Source organism: Sinocyclocheilus rhinocerous, unplaced genomic scaffold (assembly GCF_001515625.1).
Source record: "Sinocyclocheilus rhinocerous isolate Xijiao unplaced genomic scaffold, SAMN03320098_v1.1 scaffold284, whole genome shotgun sequence".
NCBI classification, from domain to species: Eukaryota; Metazoa; Chordata; class Actinopteri; order Cypriniformes; family Cyprinidae; genus Sinocyclocheilus; species Sinocyclocheilus rhinocerous.
Genome location: NW_015628031.1, coordinates 626,108 through 643,812, shown reverse-complemented (window position 1 = coordinate 643,812; position 17,705 = coordinate 626,108). Strand labels below are relative to the sequence as shown.

Below are 17,705 nucleotides of genomic sequence, written 5' to 3'. Positions count from 1 at the left end.
GATATTTTTATAGGATTGTGATGAAAAAAAGGTCAAAGGTCAGAAGGATATATATATATATATATATATATAACATTACAGTAATTAGAGTAAATTTTTTTTTTTTTACGTTTTAAAATTGTAGAAATGTGCTTCCCAAAAAAAACATATCAAATTATATAGAAAATATAAAAAATAAAGGCAGACATGTTTTCGTGAGATTTATCTAAATAAAATACAAAAAATGTGTATTGTGTTTGCATCCAAGACGTGTGTTTGTGTGTGTTTATCAGCAAGTGCAGGCATTGTTAAAGGGCATCACATTTTCCATTTCTTTTTTAAATAAGGTGCAACTCAATCCCTGTCATTTATACTGGAGTGACAGACGCAGGATTTGAGCGAATGAAATATTAACAGCGTCTCTAAACTCTAAATTCTCTAAACAACATAATTATCACATGTACACCTTGAAAAATCAAAATGAAGAATACTTAAAGGTATAGTTCACCCAAAAATGAAAATTATGTAATTTACTCACCCTCGGGCTATTACAAACCTGTATGAGTTTCTTTCTTCTGTGGAAATTAAAATTAGATATTTTGAAGAATGTTGGTAACCAAACTGTTTTGTAGCAAGGAAAAAAAATACTATGGAAGTCAATGGAACCTGAAACAATTTGGTTACCAATATTCTTCAAATTCTGTGTTCGACAGAAGAAAGAAATGCATACGGATTTGGAATGACATGAGGCAGAGTAAATTATTTTTTGAGTGGACTATCCCTTTAAAGCTGCCAACAGCTGCACCAAACTGTGTTTTCAAACAAAGCTGTCATGTGCGACTCAATCAAGCATTTTGCAATTGCCACTTGTGGTGCAAAAAATACACATTTCACCTTCAAACATCTGTTTTTGTGCCATTTTGTATGTCGTTTACAATATCAAGTAGTTTTCTAGTTTGTTTCACTCTAATACTATAAGAAACGTTTATTCTTGAATAAATTTAAGTGCATTTCTATTCACTGTACGAGGGTCATAAACACTCTAATGATGTTTCATTATTGCATTTTGCGTTCCAAACTCGCAATACTAGGGCTGTAACGTGTGAATTTAATGCTGTTGATATCTGTGCATTGGCATAATGGTCTGATTTGTCTGAACGGGTCTGATCTCATAGCAGCAGGAGGATGTAAAGGTACAAAGGAAGCAGCAGGTTGTCTATCTGCGACGTATACGCCTCCAGCATGGCCACCATTGTGATCGAACCCACCACCCACGAGTAGCTGGCGTTCAGGTTTATACTGCTGTCGGCGATGAGGAAAACCACCACGGCGATGATCTGAGCGAATACGGAGGTTGCGGTGCCCTCGAAGGTCTTCTTCGTGCCAGGCCAGCGGATCTCGCCGACCGTGCTGCCAAAAACAGACGCAACTGTATCGCCGACTCCCACTGCCAACACACCGGCGTAGGGCACCAGGCCACCGGCGCCCCCTAGGCCTCCATTAGGGGTGCAGGACGCAGGCGTGAGCCAGACTGGAAGGGCGACGCCGAGGAGAAGGTAGATGTGGGTGAGAATAAGCGGTCCTGAGTCTCTCTCATCCAGGAATAAAGTAAGAAGGTGTCGTAGTGGTGCCCCCAGAGGTCGGATGCGGAAATAGCGGACGAATTCGAGGAGCAAAAACACTGAGAGGCATCCGACCGCGGCTAGATGTAGCAGAGGACGATCTAGTGCAAGTCCAGGAGCGAAGGTTAGTACGGTGAGGAGGTGGAAATACTTTCGCACGCTCGTCGAAGCTTGGTGCTTCTTGCTTCCGGCTGAGCGATGACTATTTTGATGCATCACAACGGCAACCGCTAGAAGCAACAAAGCGGCCCAGAATCCGATCAGCCAAAGGCGAGTGTTGGTTTCGGTGATGAAATGCATCAACCAGGTGATGGGGTGATGCTGTGTGAGCAGGGAGAGCCAAGGAACCAATAGGCCCAATCCCAAAACGGCCGTCATGGTGTGGAAGAAGAGCGACGCCGACCAGGTTTCCGGTTCCATGAATACGAAAAGCAAGGCGAAGAAGATTCCCAGCAGCACTAAGCCTAACACGGCGACTGGGAGGAAATACAGAAGCGGGTCTGCGTTTGCATTCCCAGATGAGGCCAGAGAGCATTTGATGAGCTGTTTGATGATGAAACTGATCCCGCCGAGGATGAGGAGGGCCTCTCCGGGAGTGAAGCAGCGTGGGAGGAGGTACAAGAGGATCAAGCTTAGATATACAAAAATAAGCAACACCTCCAAGACTTCGATCACCTCGGAGACTGTTAGTGTTTGCTTGACTGTGTACAGAATGGCACTGCCGGCGATGCCGGCTATAACACAGGTGTTTGTGGGCACCGGGCGCGTGATTCCCAACGCGATGAGCGATAGGAACAGCGCCAACATCATACCGATCACTGTTATGACCATTGCGAATCGCTCCATGTAAACATTCCCCACAGCGATGCACCGCCCCCTCAAAGCCAGTCCCAGCAGCGGCAGCACCATGCTGGCCGGTAACACGCCGCTGTTGGCTGAAGGCCGGAACTGGAAGACAGCGGCGCCGGTCCGAATGAGCCGATCCCATTTGTGCTGCACGTAAAAACCCTGGACGGCCAGAGCGATGCAGCACCAGGACAGCTGGTTCCACACGGCACAGTGAACGCAGATCACCATGGAGACCACCACGGCGGATTCAACCAGCACTGGATCCAGCTGCATGATTGCCGGGTGTATGTGTGACAAAGGTTTCCAGGAATTTGAGACTTTGAATATGGCAGTCTGTCAGAATGTTCCTGGTGGCGAACACACAAACATTGTGCGCTTTTCGCTCTCCTGCACACGGCAAATTAGACCTGAGTAAAGACACACCAAAATATCATTAGACAAACCACAAAACTTAAAAAAAATGTAATGCTTAAATAATAATAATTGAATATTTTTCATTTAATAATAAAATTAATGCTGTCAAACAATTAATTGTGATTAATCGCATCCAAAATAAACGTTTTTGTTTACATAATATATGTATGTGTACTGTGTATATTTATTATGTATATATAAATACACACACATGCATGTATATATTTTGAAAATATTTACATGTGTATATACAGTACATTTATAAATTTATATAATTATATTTTATATAAATATATTTAATATATAAGCATAACATATTTTTCTCAAATATATACATGCATGTGTTTGTATTTATATATACATAATAAATATACACAGTACACATACATATATTATGTAAACAAAAACTTTTATTTTGGATGCGATTAATCGTTTGACAGCACTAAATAAAATGCTTTCTCTTACTGTTTTTAGCATTTTTTTTCTCCACACAAAAACAACAAACTAAAACATAATTTAATAAACATGATTTAATGCTATATTTTCTCAAATTTTTAGCATTTTCTCCACACAAAAACACAAACTAAAATAAACAAAATGTAATACTATATTTTTGTTCTCATTCTTTAGCATTTTTTCCAAGCAAAAACATAATAATAAACTAAAATAAACCAACTCTAATAATGTTTTCTCTCAATTTCAGTATTTTCTTCAAACAAAAACACATAATAAACTAAAATAAACAAAATATAATAATAATTTTTTTTCATATTTAATATTTTTCTCCAAACAAAAACACATAATAAACTAAAATAAATCAGCACTAATAATGTTTTCTCTCAATTTCAGTATTTTCTTCAAACAAAAAAAACGCATAATAAACTAAAAATATAATAATACAATATTTTCATATTTATTATTTTTTACTCCAGAGAAAAACACATAATAAACTAAAATAAACAAACAATTTTTTGAAGCTAATTAATATGAATATGTCCTATAGCTATATCATTCTTTTTTGGCAAATATACCATGGTAATTTCATAGTATTATTTTAAGTAACTTGGAGTACAATGTAAATACCATTTACCATTTACATGGTAATTACAAATATGTAGAATGTTACAAAACCCTATAAAATAACATAATACATCAGCATTGCGTTTGGATTTGTATTATAATTTAATATTAATACTGACAATTTCTTCGAATATATGTATAACATGTATGCAATTGCATACTATCCATGTATTAATAAGCTAATGTGCTTGTATGCAATAGAGACATCAAGGCTGTCAAACAATCACTATTATAATATTTTATGTCTAATAATACATTTATCGTTATTTACAAAAATGTAATTTGTATTAAGTAATATAAATACATTTTATGATTACCTAGAAATTGTATTGAATAAGATTGTGTTAAAAAATAATATTCTCTAATATACTATTTTCAGAATAGCCTACTTATAAAATATTTATATTATATACACATTTATGTTATTGTTTTTGATACAGTATTTCTGGGTGCTTATAAAACCCTAATATTGCAAACACTAATATAATATATTAAAGTATAGTGATACAGGCCAGGTTTTCTCTATTATTCCTAAGTGACACTTTGTCCATTTTAACATTTTACCATGTTTAGAAATTGCTGGTGTTGAGCGTTCAACAGTGCTAAAGTTCACAGTGTCTAGAGTTGAGAAATTTGACATCCTTCTTTAGTTTTACAGTGAGAGAATAGAAGCTCTGGACAGTACGGATGTGTCTCAAAACCTAGTTGGCTCCCTATCTAGTATTTTAAGGGACGTCTATTGTGCTCAAAAATGCTGCCTAGGTAGGTTTTGAGCCACAGCCTGTCTGTAGGTGGCATCACATTGAATATAACGTAACACTGAGTAAATCGATTTCTTTCTTTCAGAATTTTTACCATGATATAATGATGATTTGTGAAAACAGAGCTAAGGCTGTAGTACCATGGAATAGTTCAGATGGTAACACCATAGTATTTTGGCATATAACAAATTATACTACATGGTTAAGCCCTAGTTTTGTTACAGATAGAGAGGGTGATGATGGGCTCTTCAGCAGAAATGACAGCTCATTCACTGCAACACCAGCTGTTCATTAAACACCCTGCACAGTAAATAAACGCAGAAATATCAAATTACAGCAAATAACGGTTCATCTTACCCTTTTTTCCTGCGATTTAACGCTTGGTTCTCGAACAAAAGAATATTCCCAATGTTTTGCTGAGACTCGTGCTCAGCGCTCACTGACTGACGGTGGGAGCGGCCATGTAGGATAACCGGGTCACGTGGTGTCAGAATAATCACGTGGCTAATGTCAAAACAAAGATTTTTTTTTAATTATAACATTTTAATATTGCGAATTTACATGTTAAAATAAGTATTTTATTAATATATATGTATTATAGGATTTCATTAAGTCACGTGATAGGAGAGCGCTCGTTTGTGTTAGTCACGTGATCCGGGTGAAGATGGCGGCCCCGGAGCTGTGTGTCAGGTAAAATGGAAGAAAGCCAAACTTACAAAGGTTGTTCAGAACGAGCTACAACGAAATTTGTAGTTGGATAATGTGTAGATATTTTATACCTGGTATTTAGCCATAATATGCGTGGGTGATATGTCTTAGACGTGCTGTTTATTTGACATTTAACGGCCGCACGAGTCGGTCGCGTGTGCTGGCTGACAGACCCGCGCGACTGAAATTCAAATTATAATTTGCACAGTTTATAACAGCTTTTAAGCAACCGTCAACTTCTTCAACATTATACGAAATAAACATAATAACATTGATTAATTGTGCAAATGTTCCTCTTAATTTGACTGTCTTGGTGAGAACGAATTATAGGAGTTTGAAGTGATGAATGAGTTTCATTGTTTGTGTATATATGTAACGTTATCTTATTATAACGTTACATCTATACAGGGTACTTGACTGTGTATATATGTAGTTTATAAAATGTATAAAAATAAGTAATTGAGCTGTACCGAATTGTTCTAAAACGTTTTTTTAGTTGAAAAGGAATGACTTATTTCATGAATATGATTTGATGTAAAAAAAAGAAATAAAAAAAAAAGTTATATGTGAATTTCCTATGTAAGTAGTGTATGTTTGGATGGACTTATAAACACCATAATGACACACTGCCTTTATATGATCAGTTCTGGAAGCATAATAATGTCACATTTAAATAATTTTATTTAGGAGCAGCCGAGATTTATGGACTATCTTGCTGGGCAGATCTGCACTTCGAGAACCGGTTAGTACCCAGACCAATAATTTCTGAAGTATTTAATAACAACATAAGTACACAGATTTAATTGGACAGCTGTGTATAAACAAAAAATGGTTAATTTGAAAGAATGCTGTGAAGAAACACTATTAATGATTTTCTTGTGTGATCCTACAGGCCCAAATCGAGGCTGAATTGGATCGGAACTGGGAGAGACTGCTGCAGGGTCTGTCCTTCTACAAACCACCCAGGTAACACAACATTAAAAAATGTACAAACATGTAAGATGTAAAAATAAATAACCTGAACACAAAGAAGAGTTTGACTTTATCAAGCTAGGGAGATATTATTTAATGATATACATACTCGGTGGTATACCTGTTGCGCACATCCAGTTTTGTTCAGAATACATATAATGTGCATGAAAAAAAACAAATATGCAAATTGGATTGCAAATTTTAGGTTTACATAAACAGACTTTTCAGAATCTGGAATCTGATTCATTTCTTTCAAATTGATGATAATTAGTCAGGGTATTATCATTAACTAAAACCATAAAAAACATTTTCATAAAAAAATATATATATATTTTGGCTACTTGCCAAGGCAGCATTTCTCATTTAGTTTAAGATTAAGTACTAAATTAAACTACAATTAAAATGATTAATTCAAAATGTATAGTATATGTGATAGTAAAATAACACTAAAATTAGTGTATGTAAACATACCTCATGAAATAATACATTGAGTATGTAGTAAGTGATAATGTTATGTGCAGCACATCGGCCGCAGACAAGCTGAAAGCAGATAAAGACACACCACAAGCTCTCAAAGACTTCGGACTCAGGATCAGCAAACTGCTGGTGAGTGTCTGGGCACGTTGGATGTATTTTTAAACCTAGTTAGCTGCTTACTTTGACCACAACTTAAAGTGCAGCAATTGATTTTGTTTATCATATGCATGCTTTTACCCAAAATGCTTTCTTGGTTTTTGAAAACATTGCACTCTCTCTTATTTGATTTATACATACTGGCTAAGTAAGACTAACTGGTTTGAGACTTCAGGAGTGGACAAATATTTGTGTGTGTGTGTGTTTCATGTCAGGGTTTGGATGAACAGCAAAGCGTGCAGATTCTTCAGTGTTACCTTCAGGAGGACTACAGGGGCACACGAAACACACTCAAGGTGAGCTCGGCATCATGTGGTACACGCATGTACAGCTGAAGCGTGCACGAACATGACGAGAGCCAGGTTGTGTGAATAAATGAATAATCCTCCTTTTGTTCCCATCAGGCTGTGCTGCAGGATGAGAGACAGAGTCAAGCTCTGCTGCTGAAGGTTTGAAACTAAATATTGCTTCAACACTAAAAATGACTCTAAAATATATTGAAATGTGACACATGTTGAAATTGTGTTGTACAGATAGCAGATTACTACTATGAACAGAGACTGTGCGTTCTGTGCTGCGTTCTCCACCTTCTCACGTACTTCCAGGATGAGAGACATCCATACAGGGTAAATAAGAGATCAGCTATTCTGTTAGACAGTCAGAAACCAAATGATTTTAATACATCCTTTTTCTTTTCAGGCAGAGTACTCCAACTGTGTTAGTAAACTGGAGAAAGATCTGGTGTCCAACAACAGGCGGCAGTTTGAGTCACTGTCCAAATCAGAAGCTCCAACATGGGAGACGCATGGAAACCTGATGGTGAGAAGATGATATGATTGTGTTTAAAGCAGCATCACCTGCAGAATTTGACTCAGGATCTGTTCATCTCTGTGTAGACGGAGAGGCAGGTGTCCCACTGGTTTGTGCAGTGTCTGAAGGAACAGGCCCTGCTGCTGGAGATCTTGTTCCTGTATTACGCATACTTCGAGATGCCGCCCAATGACCTTTCCACCTTCACACGGCTGTTTAAGGAGCAGGGCTTTGGACAGCGGCAGACCAATCGACACCTCGTGGACAAGAGCATGGACGCGCTGGTTGAACGCATTGGGTCAGAACATGCAGTCACCTGATCCTTTTCCTCTCATACAACCACAAACAATGTTTTATAATATCTGAATTGTCATCCTCTCAACAGCTATTTCAGTTCTTTGATTCTTGTGGAGGGGATGGATATCGACTTTCTGCATAAATGTGCTCTAGAAGATAGAACCGAACAGCATCAGTTTTATGACCAACAGGATATTTGCAAGGTATTGAACATACACTGCCATTCAGATGTTGAGGAACCCTCTTATACTTACCAAGGCTGCATTCATTTGATCAGAAGTACAGTAATATTGTGAAATATTATTGCATTTTAAAATAACTGTTTTCTATTCGAATATAATTTAAAATGTAATTTATTTCTGTGATCAGCGCTGAATTTTCAGCATCATCTTCAGTGTCGCATGATCCTTCAGAAATCATTCTAATATGCTGATTTGCTGCTCCAGAAATATTTTTTCTCATTATCAATGCTGAGAACAGTTGTGGTGCTTCATATTTTTGTGGAAACTGTGATACTTTTTTTGGGATTCTTTGATGAATCAAAAGTTCAAAAGAACAGCTTTTGTTTAAAAAAAAAAAAATCTTTTGTAATATTACAAATGTCTTTACTGTCACTTTTGATCAATTTAATGCATCCTTGCTGAATAAAAGTATTCAAAAAATCTTGCTGAGCCCAAACTTTAGAATGAAATTGCATATTAAGACTAAATTAACTTTTGTAAAAATTGATAACTCTGGCTCTAAAATCTGAATGGATGAGCAATTTGGTTTTACTTAGAATGTTGAGGATTTGCTTTTTTGTTTATCAACTGTTGTGTGTGTGCAGGAAGTGGATCAGATGCTGTTGACATTTAGTGACATCTCTCACCATGGGCCGGTTCTCTTGGCCTGGGTTCTGCTGCGACACACACTGCGTCCAGAGGAAGTGAGCTCTGTGATCAGACGTCTAGGACACACGACGCTGCAGCTCGGAGTCTTTCAGTACCTCACCAACATGCTGCAGGCACTCGGCAGCACTGGAAATAACGTAAGAACAGTGTTCTATCAAATTGCTTAGATTAAAAAAATCTTTCTCCAGTGGTGACGTGGACCTTTATGCATACTGTCACATGTCTCTGTCTCATTTTAGTGTACAGCGAGCACTGCACGGATGTGTATATATGGTCTCCTGTCTTTTGTCATCACCTCTTTTGAAGAAGAAACACTCGGCAGCCAACAGGTACAGAAATACACAAACCAACAGACAGAGATCAAAACTTAATATCGTGTTACTGGTATTCATTAATAATAAATTACGCATTCATCTTGGATAAGTCTGGTACTTATTCTGTCTGTAGCATCTGATCAATGCAGCATGTGAAGTTCTTGCTGCTCCGAGTCTGGCTGAGCTTTTCTGGGAGTCGGTGAGCAAAACAATTGGTGCACATTAAATAAAACACCACTATTTGTAGATTCTCTGTGTGTTATTTAAAATGTCTGTGATTTGACCTCTGGTTGTGCCCTACAGAATCCAAACATGGGTCTCGGTGTGATTCTGGACAGTGCAGTGGGTCTGTTTCCATATAAGACTGGACCTTTACTACAGCTGCTCACTGCACTGCTGTCTGACAAATCTACAGCTAAGAAGGTAAAACTAAAAAGTTAAAAAATGCCCTCTTAACATTTTCTAACATCATATATATGTACATGCACACTTCTAAACAATCATTTAGATCTCGTGGACATTTCATGGTCTGTCTCTCAGGTGTACACTTTTTTAGATAAGATGTCGTTCTACACTGAGGCCTATAAGCACAAACCCAACGATGTGATCTCCAGAGAGGACGGCACTCTGTGGAGGAGACATACTCCTAAACTCCTCTACCCTCTGGGTCAGTGCTGAAAACATGTGTTCCTGTGTTTTGGCGTCTCTTTGCCTGATTGCATCTGTGTATGAAAACATATGTCTTTGTGACATTTTCTCTCGTGTTATCTGTATGTTCAGGGGTGGGTCAGACCAACCTGCAGATGCCTCAGGGATGTTTCGGACAGGTGTGTGAAGGAAAGCAGCTGTCTGTGGGTGAACAGGGTTTCCTGGTGCGCTGGGAATATTCCTATAGCTCATGGACTCTCTTCACCTGTGAGATTGAGATGCTGCTGCACGTCGTTTCTACTGCAGGTACGAACACTCAAAACTTACATGTATTTAGGTCCCTATTAACCCACCCCCCCCTGTATTTATGTATTCTGTTTTAATTATTAAATTAAATGGTTTAATTAATAATCAGAAAGAATGTTAATTTAATTAATTTAATTCATGAAACTTCAACATTTTAATAATTTAATAGAATGAATACAATAATGGGGCCTTAAGACACGTTTAATTTTTTTCAGAAATTCTGTGCTGTCGGTTTTATTTTTACTGTACTTTTGATTTAATGATATAAAACATTAACAATTTAATTCATCTTTTAAAATGTAATCAAATGAAAATTTAACAATTGCTTTTATTTGTTTAGCAAACAAAGTGCTACACAACAGAGGTTTATTGTCAATAGTCCATATCAAGATTTGATTAAGTGTACAGCCCTACTTTGCATTTATTTATCCAGAATTTGCCATTACATATACTGTACATTTTTATGACTGGATACAATGTGGAAATCATAGAGCCTTATGTATTTGAAGAGGTTTACATTTTGTTAAAATGTTTCCGCCTGTTTACCTGCTATTGACATCTGTCTCGGGCGAATAGATGTGTTGGCACACTGTGAGCGAGTGAAGCCCATCTTGGATCTGGTTCATAAGATCATCAGCACAGATTGGACAGTGTCTGACTGTCTGCTGCCGCTCACATCACGGATCTACATGCTGCTACAGAGGTGAAGTGCACATGTAAACATAAAGACCAAACAGTAAACACTGATTATTAATGAAATTGACAGTGTGTGATTCGTGTTATAGGTTGACCTCCGTTATTAACCCTCCGGTGAATGTGATCACTTCCTGCGTCAACTGCCTTATCGCTCTGGCTGCTCGGCAGCCTGGGAAGGTAAATGTTCACAGTTCTATTAAGTCAGGGTTTATGAAGTGATGATCTAAGACTAAACAGCCTTTGCTCCTGATACAGGTTTGGTCCAGTCTGCATCACACTGGCTTCCTTCCGTTCGCCTCCACCCCTCTGACTAACATGGCACAGACCATCAGGTGATACACACACACATGCAGAACTAGTGAACAAGAACAGCATCATATTCACCTGTTAAAGTCAGAGAAACCTGAAGAATGACATGTTTGGTGTGTGTGTGTGTGTGTGTTTCAGTGCAGAGGGCATGAAGGCGGGTAACTATGGCAACCTGCTGGTATTGATCGAACAGCCCAGAGGAGAGTACAGTGTGACCATTGCCTTTTTAAGATTAGTGACCACACTCGTCAAGGTAATGCATTTATCATCCGTTATGACCAATCATGTCAAAATGACCAAGTATTAGCTAACCACGTATCACTACAATGCACAGACTACATTGTAAGGCTGCATGATTAATTGAAATGAAACCAAATTCACAATGTTGCTTGCGTGATTATCAAATTGCTTGCAAAGGCTGCAATTAAATAAATTTATGACTGCATGTTTCAGAGTAAAGCGTGGCACTGTTTTACACACGAGCAGCTCGTGATCAGCTGTTTTAGTGTCTCAGTTTAATGTTTGAAAATGAATTAAGACAGCCATAAATATTATCATTGTAATTCATTTAATTTAATTTGTACTCTAAATAGTAATAATTATTATTTAATAAATTATTTAATAATACATCATTACATAAATAATTTATATATACAATAGAAAAACTAATAGTAATATTTAATGTAATATATACTTTTTTTTTTATCAGACTTTTTATTCTATAACATAATGTTACAACTGTAATATTTTTGTTTATTTTATTTAGTAAAAATAATATAACAACGTTTTTGGCCAAATTTTGCAGCCCCACATATAAGTACAACAAACCTGGACTTTTTTTTTTTTTTTTTAATTGCAATTAGATTTTTTCCCCCACCAAGTCATGCAGCCTTACTACATTGGTGGATATTAAGTAATTTTAATGTGTGTGTGTGTTTTCAGGGTCAGTTGGGCAGTACTCAGAGCAGAGGACTAATCCCATGTGTGCTGCTGGTTCTGAAAGAAATGCTGCCTGCATACCATAAATGGCGCTACAACACCTATGGAGTGCGAGAGAGGATCGGTGAGCAACTCGCACAACATTATTATCTGAAATTCTCAGTTTCTCTTAAATTTACTGGTATTTGCTTAACACACTCTCTACTCACTGTTCTCTATCAGGTTGCTTGATTCTAGAGCTGGTTCATGCTATTCTTAATCTGAGTCAGGAGGGGGAGTCAGAGGGCAGGTAAGAGGATGCAGATGATATTTCATTGTAATTTATTTCATGTGGTCTTCGTTTGGTTCTCACATACTTGATGTGTGACCTCTGCAGCGCCCCCAGTCTGCAGTCATTGTGTATTTACAGTCTGGCCAACACAGAGGCAGGACAGGCGGTGGTTAACATCATGGGTGTGGGAGTGGACACTATCAACATGGTGCTCGCAGCACAGCCCAGCAGGTACACGATTGAGCTTTTAATATGGATTCAGTCTCCTCATCCTCTTTACATGAGTCAGTGGGTTTGAGTTTGTGTGTCTGTCTGCAGTGGTGGGTCTGAGGGACCTGGTCAGGTTCTGATCCAGACTGTGAAGTTGGCTTTCTCAGTCACCAACAATGTGATCCGACTCAAACCGCAGTCTGATACGGCCTCACCTCTGGAGCAAGCGCTGACACAGCACGGTTAGTACACACACTTCAGAGCATGGTAGATGTGAAATATTAGACTGTTCTGTCAGGGATTGCTTACTATAATAAATACTTAAAGGGGTCTTTTTTTTTTTTTTTCTTGCAGGTGGTCATGGCAACAACCTGATTGCTGTGCTGGCAAAGTATATCTACCACAAGCACGACCCAGCGCTGCCACGACTTGCTATACAGCTGCTGAAGAGACTCGCCACGGTAATGCTGGACACGTTGTTGTGGTCTTCATGTGGAAAACAGCTTTATAAAGGGACTAAATAATGTAGTTTTACATGTAAAATGCCTGAACTTTGGGGTTTGAGTGAGTGTTGTTATTGTTAACTAAAACTGTTAAAAATGTTAACATTTTTGTTAATTGGAATGAATTTGAAATAAAAATATTAGATGAAGAAAAAAAAAAGTCAAGCACATAAAATTACTTTAAAAAAAATAATAAAAAATAACCCTGAAAATATATTTACAAAAATTATTCAGAATATTAAGAAACACTTTAATTGTAACTGGTTTAACTTTTTAGTAGATGGAAACCAGTAGTTGGTTTGACTATCGATTTTAATACTCCAACTGTTCAATATAATCACTGCTAAAAAAAAAAAATTAATCGTTACTAAAGCTGAAAAATATTGAAAATATTTCACATAACAAATTTACTAAAACTTAGACCTAATTTAAGCTAAATTAAAAACTGAAAGTATAAAAATAAGAGATAATTAAAATATTAATAAATACTATAATGTATAAAAATAATACTAAAATAACACTAGTTTGAATACATTTATAGTAGAGAGAATCCAATAATGGGTTTGACCATTGGTTTTATTTAATACTTACACTGTTCAATATATTCATTACAAAAAAAATAATTACTAGTAATCATTACTAAAACAAACAAAAAAACTAAAGCTGAAATAAAAATAAAAGCTAAATAGAGATATAAAAAATGTCAAAAGCACAACAAAATTACTAAAACTTGAATAAATTTACACAAATTAAAAAATGAAAATATAAAAATAAAAGCTAATTCAAACTATTAATAAATATTCTAAAGTATATAAATAACCTTAAAATAACACCATTTATTTATTTTGTCTTTCACTGTTCAATATAAACAGTATCAGTCATTAAATATCTTGGTTGATGTCTTATAGTGATACAATTTTAATGGTAATTATGTTATAGTTAATTTAATAACAGTAGAAGTCCCACCATGATACAAGAAATGTGTATTGTGTATGCTATGTTCAGGTGGCTCCCATGTCTGTGTACGCTTGTCTGGGCAGTGATGCCGCTGCGATCAGAGATGCGTTTCTGACGCGACTACAGAGCAGAACTGAAGACATGCGTATTAAAGTCACCATACTGGAGTTCCTCACCGTGGCTGTGGAAACACAACCTGGACTCATTGAGCTCTTCCTCAACCTGGAGACCAAAGATGGCAGCGACGGGGCAAAGGTCAGAGGTCACGGAAATGCTCATAGAGTTAGTGTGCGATGGTGAATGATTCAGTGTGTGACCGTCTGGTTTGTAGGAGTTTTCTCTGGGAGAGTGGAGCTGTTTGTCAGTGGTGTTGGAGTTGTTGGACTCTAAGCAGCAGGGGAAGTACTGGTGTCCTCCACTCCTGCACAGGGCGGCACTGGCCTTCCTCCACGCACTCTGGCAGGACAGACGGGACAGCGCGCTCTCGGTGCTCAGGACCAAGTGAGTCCCTCACACATGACGCAGTTGGGCAGTGCTTCTCAGGCTTTTTTGCTCAAAGGTCCCTGTTGTCCAACCCATTATTCAGAGGCTTCCTGATAAATGCAAATTCTAATAATTCTGTCATAATTATGATGAAGCTGCTGTTTTCAAACATTTTTTATAAAGAATCTAATATTAATATATTAAATTAACCAGCCACTGTTCATTTTGTAATAGTTTCAAAAACTATGTGGGGTTTTTTAAAATAGAAATATAAGAATGTAATTTATGTTATTTTTATTATTTTAGTTTAGTTTTTAAGCATTTGTATTTAAAATATTAATAATAATAAGTTATTCATTTTATTAATTCAATGCCCTTGTTGAGAATCACTGCTGTAGGGGCCATATTCTAGCATGTATGTCCACTTACTTTAGTCAAGGTTAGTCATTATCGTTTGGTTGGTTGTAATTAAGCATTAAACTAACCATGTGATCTTTTATCGTTACAGAGAAAAATTCTGGGATAACTTAACAACTCCTTTATTTGGAAACTTACCTCCCCCATCTGAGACCACAGAGGTATGTGTGTTTTTGTGTGCATAAATAGTAATAACTTAAAGACAAACATGTTCCCAAAGTATTTAATTTCTTGTTTGATTGTTTCTTTGTGTTTCTTTTTATGTAGCCGTGTGTTCTGGAGTCTTGTGCCTTTGTGATGAAGATAATCGCCCTTGAGATCTACTATGTTGTCAGGTATGATCTACACAAGCGTGTAAGAGGCCATACTCACAGGATATGCTGTTCCATTCAAAAACAGCTTATACTGTAACAGCTGCTTCAAAATTGATAAAATAATTAGTAAAAGAAGTGTTTTGTTTTCTATTTGCCAACCACCAATACAGATTCACAGTTGTCTGTCTGTTTGTGTCTCTCAGTGGTGTGTTGGATCCATCTCTGAAAGCGGCTCTGGAGAGTTTCAGCAGTAAGCGCCGCTACGAGTTCTGGTCGGATTACGTGCGTGATCTAGTGTGTGTGGCCTGTGACGGTGAAGAGGAGGGTTTGCGCTCTCTGTCCGAGTCTCAGATACTCATCTCCGCCTGGAGGACGCTCTTAATACTCTCCACCAGTCATGTGAGCAGCTACACTCAACTTCACACATCTCACGGTTATACTGCTGATGTTTATCATAACCTGTCTCGTGTGTTTGTAGTCTGAGGTAATGCATCTGAAGGATGACACTGTCAGGCAGAAGCTTTTCATGGACGTGTTGGAAGGGACCAAAGCAGCGGTAAGTTACCTTATACATATGAGCACCCACGACTTTATATTACAGTTATCTTAAATCCTGATCTTACTGCTTAAAGAAAATGTGACTTTTTTTTGTATTGCTATGTTACAAACACACTTATGATACATTGGTACAAAAACCTCAAACTTCTATCTTTCTCTCTTTCTCAGCTGCTGATGTCTCAATCTGTTTTCTGTCTGCGTCTGGGATCCATGATGGTCACGCTGCTCCTCATCCTCCTCAAACAGTGGAAAAGGTGGGTGTTTTTGTAAACGATTGGCTCAGCTTCACGTGTGAAATGAATAGAAACGTCAAGGTTATTATAGTAAACTGAAACCATAAAAAAAAAAAAAATGTTGTTACTTAAAATAAATGTTAACTGAAATTAAATATTGAAAAAAAAAAAAACTTAATTATAACTTATTTTATGACAGCTAGTTTCCAAAGCAACGTATCATTTTCATTTAGTTTAACTTGATGTACTAAAATAACTAAAAGTAAAACTGAAATGAAAATAATAAGAACTATACTGACAGACATAAAAAACAGTAACTAATAAAAATGACAAAAACACAAAAAATTTATTTATACATTTATTTAAAATTAAAATAAAAAGGGAAAATACAAAAAGAAAAATTTATTTAAAATTTAAAACATGCCCACATTTACACCCATGTTATTTTAGTATCATGCTATTTTACACACACACACACACAAACACATATAAATAATTTCCTATTTCTATTTGATTTTAAAGTTTTTGTTGTGTTCTTGTCGTTTTTAGTTTTGTTTTAATATAATTTTAAACATAAAAAAATGTTTACTAAAGATAAGCTACAAAAACAATTAACTAAAAGGTCATGATGAACTGGGAAGGGTGTTCTGAATGTTAGTAGTGTCTATATAATATTCAAAACTCTTCAAAAGAGCATGTTAAATAATATTGCTGATGTGGTTTGTGTCAGTGTGTTGGTGTCTGCCCCAGCTCTACTGCCGCCCCTGTCTCTGATGATGGAAAGCGTTCTACATGCTGAACAACAGCTCACGGACCGAACCAAAGCCAAACTCCTGTCAGCTCACATCTTAGCCCTGCAGATACAAGGACTCAACGGTCAGTCTGCATGTTTGTTTGGGGATAACACATTACACCAACTGTGTGCATATTGTTTGTTCTGTTTTAACAATTGTTTAACATTTACTGGTTCAGGAGGAGAGATTACCCAGCTTCCCCAGCTGCTGTTGTGTGTGTGTGAGATGGTTCAGGACGAGGCCCTGGCGTTGATTGACAGCACACGTCACACGATACAGAGAGGTGATGTTCAGGAGGACAGCATGGAGACAGACAGCCCGCATTTCCAGAAAGACCAGCAAGACTCAGTGAGTGTGTGTTTGTATGTATAATGTACACAGAATGTATATATGCTATCCCATGATGTACTGCACTTAGGGCTGTGCAAAAAATCAAATGCGATTTTCATGCGCATCTCATCAGTAAAGCCGCTCCTGTGATTAGTAGTAAATCTCCAGCACGTGCTTTCAGATGGAGTGGCATTTACTACACAGAGCCGTAGTTCACTGACAAGCTACACAAAATCGCGTTCAAAATCGGCAATGAATCGCCTGCGATTTTGAACGCGATTTTGTGTAGCTTGTCAGTGAACTACGGCTCTGTTTTTTTGCACAGCCCTACCTTGTTACCTTTTGTTACCATGTCTTGTTTGTTACCACATAATACCACATTTTTCCGTAGGTGCTACACATTTACCA

At 37.2% G+C, this 17,705-nt stretch overlaps 2 protein-coding genes across 3 annotated transcripts in view; one reads left to right on the top strand and one right to left on the bottom strand.

Moving 5' to 3' along the window:
• Positions 1-733: 733 nt before the first annotated feature.
• LOC107737192 (dolichol kinase-like) lies at positions 734-5,140 on the bottom strand. The gene is made up of 2 exons (XM_016548638.1): positions 5,063-5,140; positions 734-2,857 (listed from the first exon to the last, which is right to left on the bottom strand). Exon 2 carries the CDS (start codon positions 2,721-2,723, stop codon positions 1,149-1,151), a length of 1,575 nt encoding a protein of 524 aa, XP_016404124.1. The 5' UTR covers positions 2,724-2,857; positions 5,063-5,140; the 3' UTR covers positions 734-1,148.
• A 215-nt stretch (positions 5,141-5,355) lies between these two features.
• LOC107737171 (nucleoporin NUP188 homolog) overlaps positions 5,356-17,705 on the top strand; it is a 21,014-nt gene continuing 8,664 nt past the window's right edge. For both annotated transcript variants that reach the window (XM_016548613.1, XM_016548614.1), the window contains exons 1-34: positions 5,356-5,395; positions 6,101-6,155; positions 6,306-6,379; positions 6,907-6,991; positions 7,234-7,314; positions 7,423-7,467; positions 7,552-7,644; positions 7,718-7,837; positions 7,915-8,126; positions 8,214-8,328; positions 8,952-9,152; positions 9,255-9,344; positions 9,463-9,528; positions 9,633-9,752; positions 9,870-9,996; positions 10,110-10,283; positions 10,860-10,986; positions 11,069-11,156; positions 11,235-11,311; positions 11,427-11,541; positions 12,231-12,351; positions 12,450-12,516; positions 12,604-12,729; positions 12,817-12,950; positions 13,063-13,169; positions 14,217-14,423; positions 14,500-14,669; positions 15,160-15,229; positions 15,336-15,403; positions 15,586-15,781; positions 15,861-15,938; positions 16,109-16,194; positions 16,904-17,049; positions 17,146-17,315. In XM_016548613.1, coding sequence (XP_016404099.1) covers positions 5,370-5,395; positions 6,101-6,155; positions 6,306-6,379; positions 6,907-6,991; positions 7,234-7,314; positions 7,423-7,467; positions 7,552-7,644; positions 7,718-7,837; positions 7,915-8,126; positions 8,214-8,328; positions 8,952-9,152; positions 9,255-9,344; positions 9,463-9,528; positions 9,633-9,752; positions 9,870-9,996; positions 10,110-10,283; positions 10,860-10,986; positions 11,069-11,156; positions 11,235-11,311; positions 11,427-11,541; positions 12,231-12,351; positions 12,450-12,516; positions 12,604-12,729; positions 12,817-12,950; positions 13,063-13,169; positions 14,217-14,423; positions 14,500-14,669; positions 15,160-15,229; positions 15,336-15,403; positions 15,586-15,781; positions 15,861-15,938; positions 16,109-16,194; positions 16,904-17,049; positions 17,146-17,315 — 3,837 coding nt within the window. In that variant the 5' untranslated portion in view covers positions 5,356-5,369. The remainder of the gene's footprint in view (positions 5,396-6,100; positions 6,156-6,305; positions 6,380-6,906; positions 6,992-7,233; positions 7,315-7,422; positions 7,468-7,551; positions 7,645-7,717; positions 7,838-7,914; positions 8,127-8,213; positions 8,329-8,951; positions 9,153-9,254; positions 9,345-9,462; positions 9,529-9,632; positions 9,753-9,869; positions 9,997-10,109; positions 10,284-10,859; positions 10,987-11,068; positions 11,157-11,234; positions 11,312-11,426; positions 11,542-12,230; positions 12,352-12,449; positions 12,517-12,603; positions 12,730-12,816; positions 12,951-13,062; positions 13,170-14,216; positions 14,424-14,499; positions 14,670-15,159; positions 15,230-15,335; positions 15,404-15,585; positions 15,782-15,860; positions 15,939-16,108; positions 16,195-16,903; positions 17,050-17,145; positions 17,316-17,705) is intronic.

Bases quoted from the DNA above. Each gene is read 5' to 3' on its own strand.
- LOC107737192 (XM_016548638.1), bottom strand. From the start codon at position 2,723: ATGCAGCTGGATCCAGTGCTGGTTGAATCCGCCGTGGTGGTCTCCATG.